This window comes from Balaenoptera borealis, assembly GCF_965194805.1.
Source record: "Balaenoptera borealis genome assembly, chromosome: 3".
In the NCBI taxonomy this organism is placed as follows: Eukaryota; Metazoa; Chordata; class Mammalia; order Artiodactyla; family Balaenopteridae; genus Balaenoptera; species Balaenoptera borealis.
In genome coordinates, this window is record NC_138866.1 from 115,156,522 (window position 1) to 115,180,324 (window position 23,803).

Here is a 23,803-nt window from a genome sequence, read left to right on the forward strand (position 1 = left end):
GGCTAGTCACTTCATCTCTCCGGGCCTCAGTTTTCTCTTCTGTAGGACACATAGCTTAGATTAGAACTACTGCTGATTCTAAATTGACCCAATTTCCCCAAAACTACATAATTGGTCTTTACTGTAAAGTGGACTTTCTTACTGTTAGCAGAGGTACTTCATTCAAATCTCCACTTGCTTCACCCTAATACAGTATATTAGGTCTATGTCTCAGTGAGATACATTAAGCAACTCTTTAAACCAATGATTCTCAAAGTGTAGTCCTAGGACCAGCATCATTAGAACCAGCTGGGAGCTTGTAAGAACTGCAAATTCTCAGACCCCACTCCAGGCCTAATAAATCAGAATTTCTGAGGGCGGGGCCCAGCAATCTGTTTTTACAAGCCTTTCAGATAAGTCTGATGCACCCTCAAGTATGAGAGCTACTACTTTAGATGGTACTGTAAAATATAAACTGTTGCATGATTTTGAAGAAAAATCACAATAGCATAGTAGTTATCAGGTATCATGCATGGTTCTAAGTGCTATATATATTTAACTCATTTAACCCTTACAAGTCTATCCGATACGTACTATTATTCTTTCATGTTATGGAAAGGAAACTGATCAAAGATGAGCATTGTGGGTACTCACATACATAGAAAATTCAAACAATCTTCTTTCATTTTCTATGTAAGAAATTCTGATTGTGAATATTCTGTCCCAATCAGATCATATATCAAAGTCCATGTTTTCATTTTTGGTTCAGGAACTATGAGTACCATGCCCACATAGAGCTCTACTAGGCAGCATTTTGTTAGCTACTTAATTTCTTTCACCTTCAAGTGTATAATTCAGACCTTTTATAATTTTTTCTGGCTCTTTCCTCAACTGATTAGAATACTGAGGTTTTACTATAGTAATAATAATCACTATAATTAAAATAGTAGCCAGTATTTATTGAGAGCCAGACCCTGTGCTGAGGGCTTAGATAATCTCCGACCAACTACTGTAGTAGGCAGGTTTTATTTTTAGTTGCAGTTTACAGAAGAAGAAACTAAGATACAAAAAGGTAAAGTAACTCACCCAAAGTAATAAATCTGGTGTGTGCTGGTCCTTAAACAGGTTATGGCACATTTGTGAAACAATCTTTAAGGAGTGTGGTGGTGATTCTGGGAGGTTTCCTAGATGGTTTCTTTTATTATTAAGTATTAGAAGCTTTGTGTTTATACTTTATTAATAATAATGTGGTGTCTTTATATGTTTATAAATACTTGTTTGACCCAACTATTAAACATATGTTTGTGCAACCAGGATTACCAAGTCTTGCAATCAAATTAGCTTTTTAATTAGTTTTGGAAATCATATTTCAAAAACCCAACAGTTGTATGTTTACACCAACCTTGGAAATATTTGAGCTGATTGACAGCTTGATATTATCACTGTCTCTCTTATCAACCCCTCTGTCTGGTTTGCCAGGAGCATACAACATAAAAATGAATGGGGAAGCAATGAGAATGACTCAGCCAAACTCTTATCTTTAGCGGAGATGAATAAAATGGAGTCATGAGGCTGCTTTTGACAAAACGGAGTCTGGTTGCATGGCACTTTTAAATTCTAGAGCAACTTTTGTCTGCATTGAATCTTTCAAGGCCTTCTTATTAAGTAGCCCTGTCCCCAGACTGTCAAAATAATAATCTTCCTCCAAGTGGGAAATGTATGGAAAGCAATGCATTTGATGATCACAGAGATGATGGGTGACACGTAAAATTTCAGTATGGTAGATTGGATCTATTTGAAGAATGGAGATTTAGAACTTAATCTCTTTTTCTACCCAGGTCTGGTGAAACATTTCCTACAGTACTTGTCTCTATTGCAATTATACAAACAGATGTGCGGTTACTAAGAGGGGAGAAGAAATATCTGGCAAGGAAAGTAAAAAGCTCTTGAGAAAGATTAAGAGAACAATTCAAATCAATGAACATTTACTCAGTGCCAGTTATATGCCAGGAGTTTCACTAGGTTTTACCATTCAGGAGAGGAGAATTAACATTGGTTCAGTGCCCTCCTATGTGGCTGGCCTTATACAAAGCACTTTATATACTTTAACTCATTTTATTCTTGCCACTATTCTAAAAGGTAGCTATCTATCCCCATTTTACAGGTAAGAACACTAAGGCTCTAAAAAGCTAAGTAAATTTGCCCATCTCAGTTTAGTAAAGGAGGAAATAGAACTCTAGTTCATATCTGTCTGGTTCCAAAGCCTATATTCATTCATTTTCACACCCATTGTCTCATTTTCATTCTACAAGTAGAGTAATTCTTTTTTTTTTTTTTTCTTGGTAAGAACACTAGAGAAAATGTGCATGGTGTGCATGGACATTGTGTGAACAGTAATAGAACAAGGAATTATGTTCATTTGCCTTTTACCAAGTTATTACTATGTACCAGACCTATTACATATTATCTCACAACTCTATGAAGACATATAATTGTCCACACAAAGCAATGAAGAAATCAGACCTTCGATTCCCTGATAAATAATCCAGTGTGGTTTTCGCTCCCTCCAGCAGTTGACAGGCATAATTACACAATGACACTTGAAGCTACAAGTATTACAAATACTAGAGCTACAAGAAGGAAATTCAGTGCATTCAAAAGTTGAACCAAAAAAAAAAAAGTGGGCCTGGAAGTGGGCTTGCCCTTGAACTGCTTTTTTGTACTTTCAAATGTCTTTAGACAATAGATAATAAATCAGCTTGTAGCACTAATTTGGACAAAACAGTCGAAAGAAGTACATCTTCATCCTTAGAGTGTACCAGCAAACAGTAGGTGTGTTCAAATTTCAATCTGTGAGCCCTGAAGGCTCTACATGATAATTTGTGCAGAGTACAAATGACCAGATGTGTCTGCCAGACTGTGATGCCCATCAGTGAAAAGATGCAAATCTTTTGATCTCTTGAATACTTGACTCCTTGGGAGTACTTGAGAGTAATCGATAACATAGGCTGGATCAACGTGTAGGTCCAGTAATACTAACAGAGAAAAGGTAACTGTTTCAAAATGTCTTTAGCAACCGAATCTGCAGATTATTATTGGTGTGACTATCGCTGAAACAGGTGTTGGGTTCATAAATTTGCATAACAAAATGTTTCTCTTGTGGCAGCAGCCCATACAATAATTGGTGCCATCTGTATTTATCTGTGGAAGTTTGGTTTCTAATATGAATGCAGAGAATCTTGTGCTAATTTCATAATACCTATTTTATTCTGAGGGTGCTTGACTTTGGAGAGATGTTCATCATTTCTAAGGAAAATACAAATTGAAGGAAAATGTTAAAGTAATGACGTTATGTTGCTTTTTCTTCAAGGATTGTTTTCATTTCTGACTACATAAAACAAAATTAAGGCCATATCTACAGAACTGCTTCTTCAGAGCAGTAAGTGGGGAAGATCCAGCTAGAATGGAAAACCAGCAGGCCCTGTCCACATATTTATAATTCTCTTTTGAAAGGCACTGCTTTCACTAGAACCTCTCTTTGCCGGAAGTGTTCTGTCTTCTTACCTCTCAACCAATTAGTAGAAATCAGAGTTTGGCACAAACTTCTTATTGTATCTGACACAACTGCTTTACCACCTGAGAAAGCAGAAGCCATTTGAGTTGGAGTTTTATCTTGGATCTGTTTCTAATGGGGGAAGGACAAATAGAAAATTGTATGAAAGCTTAGTTTTCCAAAATCTGAAAGACAGTAACTGGAGACATCTAATAAAGCACGTCTCAGAACCATAAGGACAGTCCTTTTCAATGATCACCATCTTTAAAATCAACTTTCTTGTCTCTAGCAATTCAAGCAAATTGCAAACCTTTAAGATAAATAACTGTTTTAGGTGGACTATGTATGTATTCTTTTTTTTTTTAATTTATTTATTTTACTTATTTTATTTTTGGCTGCGTTGGGTCTTCATTGCTGTGTGCGGGCTTTCTCTAGTTGCGGTGAGTGAGGGCTACTCTTCGTTGCAGTGCGTGGGCTACTCATTGCTGTGCCTTCTCTTGTTGCAGAGCACGGGCTCTAAGCGTGCGGGGTTCAGTAGTTGTGACACGCGGGCTCAGTAGTTGTGGCTCGTGGGCTCTAGAGCGCAGGCTCAGTAGTTGTGGTGCACGGGCTTAGTTGCTCCGCAGCATGTGGGATCTTCCCAGACCAGGGCTCGAACCCGTGTCCCCTGCATTGGCAGACGAGTTCTTAACCACTGCGCCACCAGGGAAGCCCTGTATTCTTTTATATTTTATATTCTTCTACCTCCAGGTCCATGAAGAACTTTATCAATTAAAGGAGAAATTAACAAAATTCCCACTTGAGGAAAAAGGCAAAACACTTGACATTCAGAATCTTGAAACAGCAATCAAAAGGACTGAAATGGGGTTAAAAGTAAGTAGAGTTTTAGATATTAAATAAAATTCCAGAAGGAGACAAGGATTCCTCAAGAAGAAAAGAACTGTGCTTTTCACAGGCCCCATGTAATTCTGTAACAGAGGTGGGCCTCAGTTGGTCATCACCTTTCCCATGCTGTTCCTTTTTTTAAAGGATGATTATTAACTGATTGATTGACTTACGTGCCATAAGGATGTGAGGCATTGATAATATATGATTATGAAGTGATAACCCCTAAAATGTGGTTTAATAAAAATCATTTAGAGTTTTAAAAATAACTACTCAGTCCAACAATATGCCTGACAAAAAAAAAAGGATTCATACCAATACATTGCAGAGAGTTTCTATCAGATTCACCAGGATTCTAAAAAATAGTTTACTTTTCCCTAATAGCTTAAGTATTTTGAGATTAGTCATTTTTGTAATATTGCAACCTAGTACATAACAATGGAAATAGAAAAGAAATACACCAATTTTGGAACAGAGAAATAAAGTAGATAGGGACTTCATCATTATTAGACGAATATAAGGGCATGGGAGAATCCAATCTTCAGACCAGGATAACATTCATATATAAAACAAGGATCTATTAGCACATGGGTCCAAATAAAGACCATCTCCATCTTCCAGGCCTCTGACGATCAGTGTCTCTGCTCTTGCTTCTGACTTTCACTCTACCATGTTATTAGCATCCCAGCTCAGCTCCTGAGGCTGAGAGATGTGGTATATTTTGTTGCCTCATCAGACTAGCATGCCATTGTCCTATATTACGTGATGGTGAGAGGGCTGGACCCAGCTGGAGTCTTTGGGTTGGCCATTTAAAATAATCTGTTACCTAGAGGCCAAACTCTTTCCTCGGATGCTTGCCTGAAGTCCCCATAAGGGAAAGACATTACTCAATGTCAGGGTTGCCTAGCAAGTTTCCCCAGCTAGGTAGCAAACTGACTATTGTGCAGGTTCATTTGTGACGAATGCTACAGGTCACTTAAGCTTTGAGTCTCAATTGTTTATGCTGCTTTTTGGGATAAAGTAATTTGGTCTTGAGATGCCTAACGATACCTTAGCCTTGAAATAAACACATAGCATGTTGTGTCTTTTGGCTTAATTACACCATTCCAAGAGTTAACCTAATGAAATGGAGTAAATTAGCTGAGGATCTCATGTCCACTCTAATGGCCTAAACTTTAACTTTTCCGTAACAGATTCACATCGAGAAGTATTTAAATGTTGTACACCAACGTGTTTTAACAACTCCTATTGATGATAGCTTATATTCTTCTCGCGCTTCCAAATGGTAAGTAAAATAGCCATTTTAGGGTCCAAAATAAGTACGATTAAAAAAAAAAACTTTTCTCACACAGGTGAGATGACTGTAAAGACAAAACTCCTTGGCTTTGTTCATATCCATTCTACTAATTTCAGTAGAAGTTTTGCATAAGAAGTTAATGGCAAAATAGAACTACCATATGACCCAGCAATCCCACAACTGGGCATATACCCAGAGAAAACCATAATTCAAAAAAACACATGCACCCCAATGTTCATAGCAGCACTATTTACAATAGCCAGGACATGGAAGCAACCTAAACATCCATTGACAGACGAATGGATAAAGAAGATGTGGTACATATATACAATGGAATATTACTCAGTCATAAAAAGGAATGAAATTGGGTCATTTGTAGAGACATGGATGGACCTAGAGAGTGTCATACAGAGTGAAGTAAGTCAGAAAGAGAAAAACAAATATCGTATAATAATGCATATACGTGGACTCTAGAAAAACGGTATAGAAGATCTCAGTTGCAAAGCAGAAATAGAGACACAGATGTAGAGAACAAATATATGGATACCAAGGGGGAAAGGGGTGGGGTGGGAGGAATTGGGAGACTGGGATTGACAAATATACATTATTGATACTATGTATAAAATGGACAACGGATGGGAACATGTTGTATACCACAAGGAACTCACCTAGTGCACTGTGGTAACCTAAATAGGAGGGAAGTCCAAAAGGGAGGGGATATCTGTATGTGTATGGCTGATTCATTTTGTTGTGCAGTGGAGGCTGAGGCTAACACAACATTGTAAAGCAACCATACTCCAATAAAAATTCATTTAAAAAAAAGAAGTTAATGGCAGAATTTGTACTTCAATAAAATTTATTCTCCGTTACTTGTACTGCATTCTAATGCTTGACACCATGACAATTGTTTCAGGGTCCTAGTTTTGGTGTTATATATATATTTTTATTTTTAGTAAAGCATATCCAAAATTCAGCTCCTAAAGGAAATACTTTAAAGCAAATCAATTTTTACGCTATTCAGATTATGTGGGACTTTCTTTACAGTTTTTAGCCTGTCATATGTGCTTTACTGTAAAGATGATTTTGGTATCCAGGGTAAACAAAACTTAAATAATAAAACTTGCTTGAAATATTCATTATATAATACATCCTAAGAGATGATTTATTAAAATTAGAATTGAGTTAAAGAGAAATGACCTTTCCACACATTACTATATATAAAATGGATAACTAATAAGGACCTACTGTATAGCACAGGGAGATCTACTCAATACTCTGTAATGACCTATACGAGAATAGAATCTAAGGAAGAGTGGATGTATGTATAACTGATTCACTGTGCTGTACAGCAGAAACTAACACAACATTGTAAATCAACTATACTCCAATTAAAAAAAAATAAAAATAAAAAAGAGAAATGACCTTTCCTTACTTTGGACCTTCTTACATCCAGGCTTCCTGAATTTGAGTGTATGTAGATTAAGGTTTTGTACTCAGCTTAAAACCCCTGTGGCCCTATTTGCATCATACATGTATACCAAGCATAAGTGAATCATATCAGAGAGTGAGGTCAAGTTTCAGAGAGCACACATGGAAACATGGAAACCTAGAGACACAGCCACATCCCAAGCCTCAGGAGTGGGGAGCAGAGGCTTGGGTGTACACTCTGCCTGTCTCCCTTTCTCCCACATGAAGGTAGTACCACAGGCATCCATCATCCCTTGGCAGAGGCAAACCTTCCCTAGTCTGTCTAGTTTCTAGTCATTTACATCTTAGATTTTTAAATTTGGGAATAACAATATGACCTGCAAATAGGTTAATACACATCATCTTTTGAAAGAAACAATCTGTAGGGAAAATCATAAAAGGGATTCTTGGAGAAGAAAATATTGGAGGTTACTCTACCAACTTATATTGACTCAGTTCTAAATCAAGAGAGCCACACAGGGCAAAGTGGGAGTCCTATTCAGATGGCAGCCAGGAGATCCGTAGTAGGTGGGGAGTGTGTAGCCAAAGGACGGAAGGTACAAACAGCAATAAGAAAGCTCCAGAATGGAGGGGGTGGGGAAAGTAAACAGGAGAAGAGATGTCTGCCACCAACTCTAATCAAAGTTCTCCTGTCCTGTCTCCAGCTTTCTCTTTGTACTCTCATCTTGACAAAGAACAGAGAGTCTGGGCTGTAGATTTGCAAGCTATGATAACTGAAAAGAGCAAACTAGGTAGCAGAGAACCAAACAGAAAGATTCTGGCAGAGACCTTTGCTTGTACAGTTCTTCTCCCTGGCCAAGGTGTACCCTTGCCCCTTTTAGGGTCTGGAAGAGTAAAGGAAGATGTTAGCGGGGGCATTCAGCTGGCTCCCAGAAGTGGTCCTTGGATCCTTTCTTTCCTGTTCAATACAATAATACAATCACCGGCCCTCTTATCAGGGAGATGGGAGCCTGGCAAGTTTGTAGGAGCCCTACGAGCCTGGGGGAGCATCTCAGTCATAGTTGTGGATTTGGGATGCTAAAGTGGCACACGATTTGAAAATGAAATGAGGGGAACCAAGGTCAAAACTGGAGAAGAGTCCAAACTGGGTTTTCAAAGTAAGCGGACCCAAGGCAGGCCCTGGGAGTGAAAGTGTGAGTTACAGGGCATGGCTCAGGGCAGAAGAGGAGCAGCGGCAGATGGAAATGGAAAACATGAGACCCAGGAGCTCAGGGCTGGTTGTCTGTGACTGTCATATTCCCAGGTAGATACTCACACCTGGCTCTGCACTTGGGGTGGTTGGGGGGGGTGTTGTCCAGAGACTGTCACGAATAGACTTGGCTTCAGAGTCTGCTGTGGACTCCCGGGAGATTATATGCAAAGCAGGTTGCAGAACCCAGAATTTCTTCAGGTTCACGTGCCTGGGAGGAGCAGGACTGGCCAATTCATTGCATTTTTCTTCTGAGGTTCCATGACAAAGTCCTTAGGATACCCAAGTAAACAAGGAGTTTTTTCATGACTGATGGAATGACTCACTGAGAATCAGGTTGCTCACAACTGATCAGGAGGCCAAAGGGGGAGACTCAGTTTCATAAAAGTTTCGAGCTGGGGCAGAAACTGGACCTGGCCTTGGATCCCCCAAGGCTATCAGTCAAAGAATTTGGGTGCGCACCCATAAAATGTGCTTGCTTATTTATTTATAAATTATATACTTATTATCATAGAGAGTGAATTATCAACTAACACCAACATAGAAATGTTTCAATAATGAGATAAAGATGAACTAAACAGTTAAAAAATTTCTTTTACTTTATTAACAGCACAAAACTTCTTTCTCTTGTAAAACAGGTTATTAATTATAATGTTTTGCTTTCTTAATCTTGTTAATCATGACAGCTTTATACTGGTTGTGGCTAATATCCCCAAAATACTCTACACTTAGCTGAGATTCAGCATTGATGCTGGTTGGATGTAAGCCCATATTTTAGTTAGTCTTCTGGATAATTTTTAAGTTTGGGGGGCTTGGGGAGGCTGCCTCTTCATAAGTTTGATTGGTTGATCATCATTTTTACATTTTAATATGGCTGAAGAAAAGCTAGAAGTAAAAGTGTAAGTTCTGCCATTTTCTTGTTTTTCACCAATGCTTGTTATCATTTTGTTTTGTTTTGTTTTTGTTTTTGTTTTTTTGCTGCATGGCTTGTGGGGTCTTAGTTCCCCAACCAGGGATTGAACCCACGCCCTCTGGCAGTGAAAGCTCGGAGTCCTAACCACTGGTTCGCCAGGGAATTCCCAATGCATGTCATCATTATCTTAAATACAGTGTGGCTTTTCGCAGGATTTTTTTTTAGGACACCTGTCCATTTTTCCAGGCTTAGTTTAGTTAAAACGAAATAATATAATCCACAAACCCACTTCATGAATAAACTGCAGTTCACTCTAATGCTCTGGAAAAACACATACAATGCTGGCCCGCCTGTTCGTTCTTTTGTGGTTTGGAGCTTCCACTCTCAGGAGGTATCCAGAAGTGCAGGTGACATGACCACGTGAGGGAGCCAGTGACAAACTGAGTATTAAATAGTAGTACAAAGTAATTTCTTATTTTTATTTTTTATTTTATGCATTTCTTATTATAGATAAATAGAAGTTCTTACACTCTCTTCACACGACGAATGGCCTTGTCTTATGTATCACCTGAGACGTGGGTACCCTATTTGAGAGACCACAGGTCTAGAGTGATGGTTCTTAAACTTTGGTTTGCAGTCCTCTTTCACTGGCTCCCAGATGGGGTCCTGGAATCTGCATTGTAACAAACACTCTGGGTAAATCTCATGCAGATCATTTGTGCTTGGGATCCTTGGGACAAGCATGACTCCCTGGAATCAGTATTCTTTTGGCCAAATAGAGGGCCTGCCTCTGTGCGATCAAGAGCTTAGTCCTGGAAATTCCGCTACCCCATTGCTATGAAGGGCTAGAGTACGCCTCTTGCACTAGGACTGAGCCAAGAGTGGGACCTGGCAATCAGGCTGGTAGGCTGGCCAATGTCTGCTTACACTGTGAGTCTGGTGGAGTGTCAGGGGCCAAACAACCATGGCAGCAACTCCTTCTGAGAGGAGTGGCGTATAATAAGGACTACAAATTCCTGTTGCTCCTTTGACAGTAGAGCACAGTTCCTATGAGTAACTGAGATTCAATGTTTTTCAGATATATGGGGCTTCATTCTATTATGGAAGCCCAGGAAATTGGGAGAGTTCATTCAAAATGAGTACTATCCCTGAATCCACCTTTAAAAATTATTTAGAAAAGATAAACAATAATGATCATCATCATCATTATCATCAATAATTTTAACACTTGACAGTTTACAAAGGACTTTTTTTTAAACCTATGAGGTAGATATTTACCCTTTCCTTTTAAAGCTGTGCAAACTGAGGCTCACACCAGTGTTCCAGGTCACACAGGTCATCAATAGTGAGGCCCACATACTACCCAAAGCAATCTACAGATTTAATGTGATTCCTACCAAATTACCCACGATATTTTTCACAGAAATAGAACAAATAATCCTAACATTCATATGGAACCATAAAAGACCCAGAGTCGCCAAAGCAATCCTGAAGAAAAAGAACAAAGCAGGAGGCATAACCCTCCCAAACTTCAGACAATACTGCAAAGCTACAGTAATCAAAATCAGCGTGGTATTGGCACAAAAACAGACATATGGATCAATGGAACAGAATAGAGAGTCCAGAAATAAACCCACACACCTACAGTCAATTAATCTTCGACAAAGGGGGCAAGACAGTCTCTTGGGAAAAAGTCTCTTCAGCAAGTGGTGCTGGGAAAGCTGGACAGCTCCATGTAAATCAATGAAGTTAGAGCTCACCCTCACACCATACACAAAATTCATCTTAAAATGGCTTAAAGACTTAAACATAAGACATGACACCATAAAACTCCTAGAAGAGAACATGGGCAAAACATTCTCTGACATAAATCATACCAATGTTCTCTTAGGTCAGTCTCCCAAGGCAATAGAAATAAAAACAAAAAATAAATAAATGGGACCTAATCAAACTTACAAGCTTTTGCACAGCAAAGAAAACCATACACAAAATGAAAAGACAACCTACAGAATAGGAGAAAATATTTGCAAATGATGTGACCAACAGGGGCTTAATTTCCAAAATATACAAATAGCTCATACAACTAAACAACAAAAAAACAAACAACCATATCCAAAAATGGGCAGAAGACCTAAATAGACATTTCTCCAAAGAAGACATAAAGATGGCCAATAGGCACATGAAAAGATGCTCGACATCACTAATTATCAGAGAAATGCAAATCAAAACTACAATGAGGTACCACATCACACCAGTCAGAATGGCCATCATTAAAAAGTCTACAAATAACAAATGCTGGAGAGGATGTGGAGAAAAGGGAACACTCCTACACTGTTGGTGCAGCCACTGTGTAAAACAGTATGGAGGTTCCTCAGAAAACTAAAAATAGAATTACCACATGATGCAGCAATCTCACTTCTGGGTGTATATCTGGACAAAACTATAATTCAAAAAGATACATGCACCCCTATGTTCATAGCAGCACTATTCACAATAGCCAAGACACGGAAACAACCTAAATGTCCATTGACAGATGAATGGATAAAGAAGATGCGGTACATATATACAATGGAATACTACTGAGCCATAAAAAAGAACAAAATAATGCCATTTGCAGCAAAATGGATGGACCTAGAGATTATCATACTAAGTAAGCCAGAAAGAGAAAGACAAACACCATATATCATCACTCATATGTGGAATCTAAAATATGACACAAATGAACATATCTATGAAACAGAAACAGAATCATGGACATAGAGAAAAGACTGGTGTTTGCCAAGGGGAAGGGGGTTGGGGGAGGGATGGAGTGGGAGGTTGGGGTTAGCAGATGTAACCTTTTCTATATGGAATGGATAAACAACAAGGTTCTACTGTATAGCACAGAGAACTATATTCAATACCCTATGATAAACCATAATGGAAAAGGATATTTTAAAAAAAGAATGTATATATATGTATAACTGAATCACTTTGCTATATAGCAGTAATTAACACAACATTGTAAATCAACTATACTTCAATAAAAAAATTAAAAAACAAAACAAAACAGCAAGGCCCAGATTGAAGTCCAGTCAAGTGTCTGCAAGTATCCTCTCCTACACCATAGCTACCTGAAAACCAGGAGGCCTAATTTTCACAGGGGATGGTTTTCCTTTTTCCCAGGGATTGCTCAAGAAAAAATCTGGTAGTTTTGTCTAATAGAGACAAAACTCAATAGATACACAAAGTGATGATAATGGATGCAGCACATGCAAGATTTTCCTAGCAGTCATTCAGAAAACAATGATAAGGACATTATCAAAAGTGGTATATTTTCTCCAAAGAGCTCAAAGTGCTTTTGTATTGTTTTCAAAATAGGTTTCATTATTATCCCTACTTTGGCAATGAGTCTTCTTCTATGTCAAAGTGTGGTTCTTCCTCTTATCATTGCTGGCTTGCACAGATTTTATTGCTTGAGATATCTGCTCACACTGTTCTTAATGACCACGTTTTGCTTATTGACACTAGGAGGGTGACTACCATCTGTACCAACACCATCAGAACTGCACAGAAATCTTCATTTTATATTCTGTGATGCTAGTGTTTGAGGGGGGAAAAAAAACAAGAACAAAGCAGATAATCGTGAGAAACAGTGAGAAGGAAAGAAGAAGTTTCTGTTAAATGATGAGTATAGATTAGAAGGTACATTTTCACTCAGTTATTGAAGCCCCCTTGGAGCCAATCTCTTCTGGGTTGTTACAAAGCAGTACACAAATCCCACTTATACAGAATATGACTACATCCTAGTTACAGAGAGAGACAAAGCACAGGTTGTTAACACTTGGTCATCTAGGTGAAGGGTATTTGGATGCTCACTATTCTTTCAATTTTTCTATGGGTTTGAAATTTTTTGAAACAAAAAATAAAATTTTTAAAAGCATCATAAAATTTAAAAATAACAATAAATTGGAAAACATTTCCAACACACATGATACAAAAATTGCTAATATTCTTAAATGCAAAGTGCTCTCGCTGATAATAATAATAATAAAAACCCTTGACATAGACAAAAGGACATCAATAGAATACTCACAGAGCTAGAAATGCAAATAACCAGTAAATAGGTGAAAAATATTTAATCTCACTGGTAAACAAGGATTAAATTATATATTACTGTTTTTCTTAACAAATTAGCAAAACATGTCATTTAAAACACCCTAATACTCAGTGCTGATGAGGGGGCTGAAAGATGGGCATACTTTTATACTACTGGTGGGAGGTATAAGTTGTCACAAAGTTCTTAAAGGAGGTTTTTCAACGTATGTGAGAAGATTTTTTAAATTGTTATTTTTTAGTTTAGTAGTTTGTATCTAGGAATTTATCCTAGGATATAAAGAGAGATACACATGGATCTCTGTATAAGTTTGTTCATTTCAGTGTTACATTTAGTAGCAATAAACTTGGAAATACCTTAAATGTTAACAGTAACAATGATTAAATCTGCAACACATCTGTGTATTATGTAGCTATTAAAACCGATATTGTCCAAGACATTTTCATGACATGGAAAAATTCTCACAGCTATGTTGAGGGGAAAAAAGGGGGATGCAAAACTGTATCTCAATTCAAATTCACTTTTTAAAAAAAATAAATTTATTTATTTATTTTTGGCTGCATTGGGTCTTCGTTGCTGCACACGGGCTTTTCTCTAGTTGCGGCCAGCAGGGGCTACTCTTCGTTGTGTGCATGGGCTTCACATTGCAGTGGCTTCTCTTGTTGTGGAGCACGGACTCTAGGCACTTGAGCTTCAGTAGTTGTGGCATGTGGGCTCAGTAGTTGTGGCTCTTGGGCTCTAGAGCGCAGGCTCAGTAGTTGTGGCACACACAGGGCAGGTTGATTTGTTAGTTGTTCCACGGCATGTGGGATCTTCCTGGACCAGGGCTCGAACCAGTGTCCCCTGCACTGGCAGGCGTATTCTTAACCACTACGCCACCAGGGAAGTCCCCAAATTCACTTCTAAATACATAATCTACAGAGGAAAAAGGATTTGTAAGAAATACGCTAAGAGAGTTTCACTTCTAGGAAGATGGTATAGACATACTTTCCCCTATTCCTTCTGATAAATACAATTAAAACCCCTGGATGTTAATATATAAAACAAACTTAAGAAGACTCTGAAAGGTGGAGAGAAGGGGAGGACATGATTGTGAGGTCCCTGGATTTTCCGCTTGCCTCATCTATCCCATATCTGACCTATTTTATTTTCATTTCCTCTGAAGAAGTTCTCAACATTTCTTGCAAGACAAGTCGCTGGTGACCAATTCTCTTAGTTTTTGTTTGAGAACATCTTTATTTCTTCTTCACTTTTGAAGATAATTTCACTGGATACAGAATTACAGGTTGGCGGGTTTTTTCTTTCCACGCTTCAAATATTTTACCTCACTCTCTTCTTGCTTGCGTGGTTTATGAAGAGAAGTTTGATATAATTCTTATCCTTGTTCTTCTACAGGTAAGTTTTTCCCCAGTCTTCAAGATTTTCTCTTTGTCCTTGGTTTTCCATAGTTTGAATATGATTTGTCTAGGTGTGGTTTTTTTGGTATTTATCCTCCCTGGTATTCTCTGAGCTTCCTGGGTGTATGGTTTAGCATCTGTCATTAATTTTGGAAAATTCTTAGCCATTATTACTCAAATATTTCTTCTGCTCCTTTCTTTCTTCTTTTTCTGATATTCTCAACATGTGTATGTTACACCGTTTATAGTTGTCCCACAGCTCCTGAACATTCTGTTCTGCTTTGTTAATTTTTTTTCTCCTTGCATTACATTTTTGGAGTTTATATTGACATTTCTTTAAGCTCACTGATTCTTTCCTTGGCCATGCCCAGTCTGTTAATAAGACCATCAGATAAGATATTATTATCTTCATTTTATTGATGAAGAAGCCAAATGCCTTCATTTCTGACAATATTTTTTATTTCTAACATTTCCTTTTGATTCTTTTTGGAGCTTCAACCTCTCTGCTTACATTACCCATCTGTTCTTGTATATTGTCCACTTTTTGCCATTAGTGTCTTTAGCATATTAATCATAGTTATTTTTAATTCCTGGTCTGATAATTCCAAAATCTCTGTCATATCTAAATCTGATTCTAATGCTTGCTTTGTCTCCTCAGACTGGTTTTTTTTTTTTTTTCTTGCCTTTTAGCATGGCTTGTCATTTTTTGTCAGAAGCTGGACATGATGTATTAGGTAATAGGAACTGAGGTAAGTAGGCATTTAGTGTGAAGTAAGTAGGCCTTTATCTGGCCAGGAGTTAGGCCATATTTACTGTCTGCTGTAACTGTAGATGTCTGAGGCTTCAATTTCCCCAGCTATCTTTGTTTTTGTCCCCCCTATTGTTTTTGGGTTTCCCTAGAAACTCATTCCTAAATAGAATCTGAGACTTGCAGTTCTTTCACCTGTAATCCTCTGTATGCAGAGGCTCTGTGGATGTAGTATGTGCTGGGGAGAAACATGCAATAATCCTGTGATTAGGTCTTATTCTTTTGGAGGGTCTGTGCCCCTGTTACCATCACAAGTTTTTCTCAGCATTTTCCCCCCCTTAGGTGAGACAGGAAGACTAGAGGGAGCTGGAGTTAGCTAATTGCCCTTCTTCAGGTCAGATAAGGCTTTGATAAAACAGTTTTCCCTGAGACCTAGCTTTCATTATAGAGAACAGAACAAAGAACAGAACTTGGAGTATTCTCTTCCTTTTTCCCTGCTGGAAGCAGGAGGGGATTTTTCTCTGATCTTCACAGAGAATACAAGGTGGGGCTCCTAGAGGTAAAACTCATGGAAGTATGGGTCGTCCGCCATCCTAAGACTTGGCCCCTCAGAGTTTTTAACTCTCAAGGGAATCCACACTGAGCCTCCAGAAATTTGTGGACTAGAATTTAAGTGCTCTTCCCAGTACTGGCTCCAGCAGCGGGTTTCTGCTCTTGGGCTTTATCCACCTCTTTCTCCAGTTTTGAAGGCAGCAGTTTGCCCTGTGATCTCAAGTCTTTGATGTATCTAAGAAGAGTTGTTTTTCTGATTCTTCAGCTTTCTTGCTGAGGATTGGAGCGATAACTTCCAAGCTCTTTACATGTTGGAATGAAACCAGAGTCCATAAATTGCTTTTTAATTGTAATTTTACAAAAGTGGGCATCACAATAGAATCAAGAAAGTGAGTCATTGGTTGTTGAGTTTAATTGACCTTAATTATGTTGACCATCTTAAAGAACTGGAACCTGCTTTAAAGTTAAAATTAAGACCTACATTACAGACATATACACATTCTTACAACTTTATTTTGTTTGCACATTGCTATCCCATGGAACTACTCACTGCTTAACAAGGAAGACCTTTAACCACCTTTGATCCTTAAGTCTCTGCAATTATATAAAATAGCAGAAGTTTAAAGAGTATAATGATGGGGACTTCCCTGGTGGTGCAGTGGTTAAGAATCTGCCTGCCGATGGGTTCGACATGGGTTCGAGCCCTGGTCCGGGAAGATCCCACATGCCACGGAGCAACTAAGCCCATGCACCACAACTACTGAGCCTGCGCTCTAGAGCCCGGGAGCTACAACTACTGAGCCCACGTGTCACAACTACTGAAGCCCGTATGCCTAGAGCCCGTGCTCTGCAACAAGAGAAGCCACCGCAATGAGAAGCCCACACACTGCAAGGAAGAGTAGCCCCCGCTCGCCCCAACTAGAGAAAGCCCTCACGCAGCAACAAAGACCCAATGCAGCCAAAAATAAATAAATAAATAAATTTATGAAAAAAAAATAATACTAAAAAAAAATAAATGAATAATATAAGGATGAACTGCTTAGGGATCAGCATTTTGAATATATTTAACATTGGCTATATTGTGACTTAATTTTATTTAACAAAATACAGCATATTGTATTTTTTTAATTGAGAAATATTTTATAGAGTAGTAATTCTGTCAATTGTGCGTCATATAAACTCAGCCAGAGATAGAGCTTTTTATTCATGCTATAATGGTCATTATCAGACTAGGAAGTTCTGATGCTTAATAAACAACTGCAGTTTTATAGTGGTAAAAATGCTAAAGTTGGTCAAATTTATTGTAATTACCAATAGAATATTTCCCATAAAATGTAATTTAACTAGGAAGCATTGTTTTTAAGTTACAATTTGTGAAGCTTTTATGATAGCAAATTTGACTTTAATTTTTTTTTTTAAACTTAGGTTGCTTCCAGCTGTCATTGATCAGAAATCCTTTATTTTCCCTCTGGAATCTGAGGGGAAACTTTGGCAACCCCCAAGACAGCACAGTTCATTTCCACATGCCTTTCCAAGAGTAAAGGTAGGAAGAGAGAAATCCATAGAGACAGAAAGTGGATTGGTGGTTGCCAGCGGCTGGAAGGAGGACGGGGGGAGAGTGGGGAATGACGTCTAATGGTTGTCAAGTGTCTTTGGGGGAGGATGAAATGTTCTGGAATTAAACAGTGGTGATGGCTGCACAACTCTGTGAATCTACTAAACACCATTGAATTATACACTTTGAAAGGGCGAAATTAAAGTTTATGAATTATATCTCCATAAAGCTGTTAGAAAAGAATTTTTTTTTCAAGAGCAAAGGTGGGAAATTGTGTTCTAAATGAGAAAACATGCCATTGTTGTTTCAGATATGTTCATGGCATGGTCAATTTTTATGACAACAGAGCTTTCTTTGAAGTTAAGTTTCCAGGTGGCAAGGAATAGAGCCCAAGAGGTTTCTGGCTTTTGGTTATGCTTTCAATTTGATTCCTGTTTCCTTCCTGACTCCCCCAAAGTGATAACAGCTCACTTCTTCTGGGTACCAGGTGCTATTTTCAGTGCTTTGGGAACATTAACTTGTTTAATCTTCAGAATAATTCTAGAAGGAGATGTTATTATTATCTTCATTTTATTGATGAAGAAGCCAAGATTCCGAAATGTTAAATAAGTTGCCCAAGAGAACACAGCTAGTGTCAGAGCCAGGATCATGAACCCAGAAATGTAGGGATCCAGGGCTGTGCTCTTAACCACCGTGATGCCCTTTTTCAAGTAATAGCTTTATTGAGATACAATTTATATCCCATAAAATTCACGCTTTTAAGAGGTTTTTAGTATATTCACAGAGTTGTGCCACCATCACATGGTACCCTTTTTACAATTGTTTGTATTAGTTCTAGGTACTTTGGTAGGAAGTATCTTTGCCGTGGACATCTTTGTTGCAAGCATTTCCACCACAAGCATTTTTGCCGCATAACTAATTGGCCATAAGGCAATTTTGCTATAAGAGATAAAATAACAAAAAATAAAAGAGGGACATTAACAAGGACATAAAGAAGCATAAGAAATGAATAACAAAATTTAAATGACTTTTTTGCAAAATACAAAATATTTGAATACATTTAAAATGTGGGTAGATCATGGCACTACTGTGCAAAAGACCAATTTTATTTTGTGGGTTTTACCTAAGCACTTGTCTTTCAGGTCTTTCGTTCATAGTATTGTATGCATATTTTTGTTTGTTTATTGACTCATCTCCTTGTTTGGCATTGTGCTTTTTCTTTTTCACTGACATTTCGTCCGTCATTAAGAGAGGTATCAGTTTCCAAATACTAGGGTGCGTGTTTGTACCTGAGCTTTGCGTTGCCCTGTGAAAGCCGCTAAGCTGTGTTCTATGCTTGGCATATTTGTTACATGTCCGCTGATAGATGTTCCAAAGTTCTATGCGAAACATGGCTTCAACTCTGCACCTTCAAGGCCTTCAGTCTCTTTCTCTTTCCAGGTAGTATGCTTCAAAATAAGAAACCAGCTCTTGGGGCAAATCATCATCGATCAGCTTGATAAAGCCATCAATAATGACTAATGCATTTCAACCAGTGGAAACGAAACTGTCAAATCAAAAACTGTCAACCAGTTATTTTATCTTTCATGGCAGAATTGCCTTTTGGCCAATTAGTTATGCAGCAAAGATGTTTGCAGCAAAAATGCTTACAGCAAAGATGTGTACAGCAAAGATGCTTATGATGAGAATACCTTGTATTTTCCTTTATTACATTTGCCAAAATTTGTAACTAGATATTGAGTTATAGATTTTTTTAAAAATGCCTGACTTCCCACTAGATTATAAGCTTAATGAGGGCAGGATCCATGTCAGTTTGTCCATTGCAATGTAATGCCAGGTTACTCTCAACAAATGTTTGTTGAATGAATAAATGAAACCGCCACAGTGACTTCTAATGGTGTGCTCATCCCCATATAAGATATTAATCCAGGATCCTCTGCACTCTCAAAGCAGCCCACTCCTACGTTTGTCACTGCACTTGTCACATTGGGTTCCTTCAGCTGTTATCTGTGGAGTACTTCCTGTGTGCCAAGGACTGTTAGAGGCACACTGGGATGAACAATTCAGACCAGGCCTCCCACTCTCACAGAGCTTACATTCTAAGGGGCCGGAGATAGACCATCAATAAGAAAATACCAGGTAATAATAAAGGCTCTCACGAAAAACAAAAACAAAAACAGAGTGCTGGCATAAAGGGAGCTTAAACTTCTCATCTTCCTTACTATTAAGCCTCTGCTTTCATAAATGTTTACTTTGCCAAGAATCTCAGGAGGGCCAGAGTTGGTCCATAAGCGGAAGATTAGAGATCTCCAGGTTATAAAGACAATGAAATAAAATATATGAAATTAGGACTATTTTAGAACACATAGTTGCTATTATTATTCCAGGAAAAAAAAAAAAAAAAAAACTATGGCCAGAAATTTATTTTCCCAAAAGAGTTCTGAATCCTGGCAAATGATTATAAAGATAAGGGATCTTATGTGCCCCGTGTTCTTTTAAATACTGCGAGCAGGGGTGAGCTTCATTTAGAAAGGGGCATGGACTGTTTCCCACCCTGACTTTACCTTCAGGGCCTGGATCCCTATTGTTGTTTTATATCTAATATCAGTGACATCTGCTTAAAAATGCATAACTGCTGACACAAAGATAGCCCTAATTTTGCGCTGTAAAGTCAATGACAAACAGTGCTGTTTTGCCAGCTGTTCTATAAGCCTACTACACCAACTTCAAAGCTTGTATTATTGAGTAGCTATGAAATCCAGCTGGGATATTACCACCTTTAATTGCCCACTGCCAACCTTTTAAACTAGGTAAACCCCAGTTGCTACTTTAAGCTCTTTCTCCAAAGTGAAGAAATTGTTTTTGGAATTCCATTTCACACCAAAAAACTAAAATGACAAATCATCTGGAGTTTCTCAGTTGTAATTAAGAATCACAATAAAGAATTGTTTATCAATTTCTTTTACATTTGAAAAAGCCATATTCTGATGGCTTTTCTTTATAATATAAAGAAAAGACTGGAGCTAAGGCTCCAAATCAACACCAGCCCAACCCTTCTTTTAGGCACCTTGGACTACAGGCGCACATGTACTCATAACAGTCAAGGAAAGGGTTTGAAATAACAAACGAAATAGATAAGAAGGAGGGAGGAAGAGGAGAAAACCTTTATAGGCCAAGAGAGTGTTTGATTTTCTTGTTGTGTTCGGCAAGCTAAGTCTGAAGGCAATTTCAAATAGAAGTTCCTAAACTGTTTAAACGCAAGGACCTACTTAGAAGCATGATACAATTTGTATGTTTGTGGAGCAGGGAAAAAAAACACATCTCATTGCTTGAGAGTTATTTTCCAAATGAATTCCATAAAATGGATGCTTTATCAATCAAAACAAATATAAAAATATATATTGTGATCTAATACGATACAGCAATGTGCAAGAACTGTGTCTAAGATGGGAAGAATCTTTAATTTTGTGAATATGGATCTCACTGAGAAAGTGATAAATTTGATATTTCAAATTTCAAAATTTGATAAAAACTAAAGTTTTGAGGACTTTTGCCATTATGAGGAATAATGTGATGAGAGATAAAAGACAGAAAATGTCAGGGCAAGTAGGGTTGCTTTACAGATTTTCACTGTGAGTTATATCTCACTTAATATTGGGTGGGAAAGTTTTGCTGGTGAAATAGTGGATGGATTTTACAGCATAAAGTGGGGAGAAGAGAATGCCTACAAGTAACCAACAAGCACTGTGATCTCTGTCTTCTCATTAGAATATAAGCTCCATGAGAGCAGAAACTTTTAAAAACTATTTTTCCCTTCCCGTGGCTTCTTAAAACCTTCTTAGTATGAAAATATTCAAATAAACCAAAAATAGTGTATGAATAACTATTTCTCCTTCACCTAGATTTAACAATTGTTAACCTTTACCAGTTTTGCTTCATCTATTTTTTATTGAAATGTTTTAAAATACAGACATATAGACATTTCACCCCTTAATGCTTTAACATGTGTCTTTAAAAATGAACACATTCCTACTTAGCCACAATACCGTTATCACACCATTATAACATTACCATTATAACAATACTTCCTGAATGTAATAAATACTCAGGTCATATTCAGATTTCCCCCATTATCCTCCAAATGGCTTTTACTGGTCTTTTATCCAAACTTGGATCTGCTAAGATTTATACATTGTGTTTGATTATTTTATTTCTTAAGTCTCTATTAATCTAAAGCAGAGAGACTCTGTTTAGTTCATTACTGTAACCAGTGCCTAGACAGTGCCCAGCCTGGAGGAGGCTCTCAACAGATGGCAACATGATGGTCAGAAGTGTGAGTTCACATCCCGGTTCTCTACCACTTACTATCTGTACTTTGGCAAGTCACTTAACCTCTCTGTGCCTCAGTTCCTCATCTGCAAAATGGGCTCTATGACACCCTGTTGTGAGGATAAATGAGTTAACATACGTGCATGTTTATAACAGTGCCCCATGCATGGTGAGTGCTATGTAAGTGTTCATTCTTCTTCTTATTTGTTGATGAATACTAGTCAACCGCAATTATGTACCTGATATGTACCAGGCAGTATTTTAGGCATCAGCCAAATTTCTCTACTCTCATGGGGCTTACATTCTAGTTGGGGTAAGGTAGTCGTTAGGAAAACAGAAAACAGTTTGAAAAGTAAACATATAGTATGTTAGTTGATGAGAGAAAAGTTAGGTTAGGAACATAGGGAGTGTTGGGATGATCTCACTTGGAAGGTGACACTTGAACAGAAATCTGATGGACATGAGGAAGCAAGTCATTTGGCAAATAAGTGGGGAAAGAGTGTTCCAGGCAGAGAAGACAGAACCTGAAAAGACCCTGAACTAGGAGTGTGAACAGCAAGGAAGCTAGAGAGGAATGTGCAAGGGGGAGAGAAGTAGGAACAGGGATAGGGACCAGATCTTGCAGACCATTGTAAGGACTGCGGAGATATGAGTGAGATGGGAGGCTTTTTACCAGGGGACCAATCGGATATGATTTGAAATTGACAAGGGTCACTCTGGCTGCCATGTGGAGAATATGATGTAGAAGGGCAAGGGTGGAAGCAGGAAGACCATTCAGGAGCCTGTGTTAGCCATGATGATGAAATCATATTTCATCCTCACAACATTTCTGAAGGAAGGAATTATTGTTATCCCCATCTGACAGACGAGCATATCGAGGATGAGAGATGATAGTAATTTAAAACTAAGAAATAGTTTATTTATTCATTCAACAAACATTTGTTGAGAGTAAGCTGGCATTACACTGCAATGGACAAACTGACATGGATCCTGCCCTCATTAAGCTTATAATCTAGTGGGAAGTCAGGCATTTTTTAAAAAATCATATAACTCAATATCTAGTTACAAATTTTGGCAAATGTAATAAAGGAAAACACAAGGCATTCTCATCATAAGCATCTTTGCTGTACACATCTTTGCTGTAAGCATTTTATTATTTGCTTAATCCCAGTTCATTTTATTATTTGAACTGGGATTCAAACTCAGCTCTGTTTAACTTCAGAGTCCTGGCTTTTCCTCACCACTGTTAAAAATACGAAACCTTGAGCTCCCTCCCTGTGTTTGCCACAGGGAAATTTACAACTGGGGAAAAAAAAGAAAGCAGCTGAATAAATTCCTGATTTTTTCCACAAAAGGTCCTAACCATCCCCAGAATTATCCTCAGATATGTCCCTCTAAACGTCCCAAAGAAACTTCTCAATGCAATGCTCCTGATAAAAGTGACCTTTTCCATTTCTGATTTGTTGCAGTGATACTAATATGGCAATTGTGAAGCCACATTAGAATTATTTATAATACACTATTATTATAGTCTATCATATGCAATGCTGTTTTACTGTAATTGGTTACCATTCAATTCGTTTATATATATAAAGAGGTTTATACTTTACAGTATAACTTATGGCTAGTGGAACAGGTGATTAAACATGGTATTTGGGGTTATTTCTATAAAAAATGGGCATCAAAAATAGGCCCTTAGCAGGACAGGAATAAAGATGCAAACGTAGAGAATGGACTTGAGGACAGAGGGAGATCAGCTTGGTGCTTTGTGACCACCTAGAGGGGTGGGATAGGGAGGGTGGGAGGGAGACGCAAGAGGGAG

The 23,803-nt window shown here is 38.0% G+C and overlaps 1 protein-coding gene across 1 annotated transcript in view; it reads left to right on the top strand.

Moving 5' to 3' along the window:
- Positions 1-23,803, top strand: part of LOC309624842 (IQ domain-containing protein H-like) — a 102,070-nt gene that overhangs the window by 2,450 nt on the left and 75,817 nt on the right. Inside the window, exons 2-4 of the mRNA XM_082383548.1 lie at positions 4,283-4,405; positions 5,611-5,702; positions 17,523-17,640. Of these exons, the coding sequence (XP_082239674.1) occupies positions 4,283-4,405; positions 5,611-5,702; positions 17,523-17,640 (333 nt within the window). The remainder of the gene's footprint in view (positions 1-4,282; positions 4,406-5,610; positions 5,703-17,522; positions 17,641-23,803) is intronic.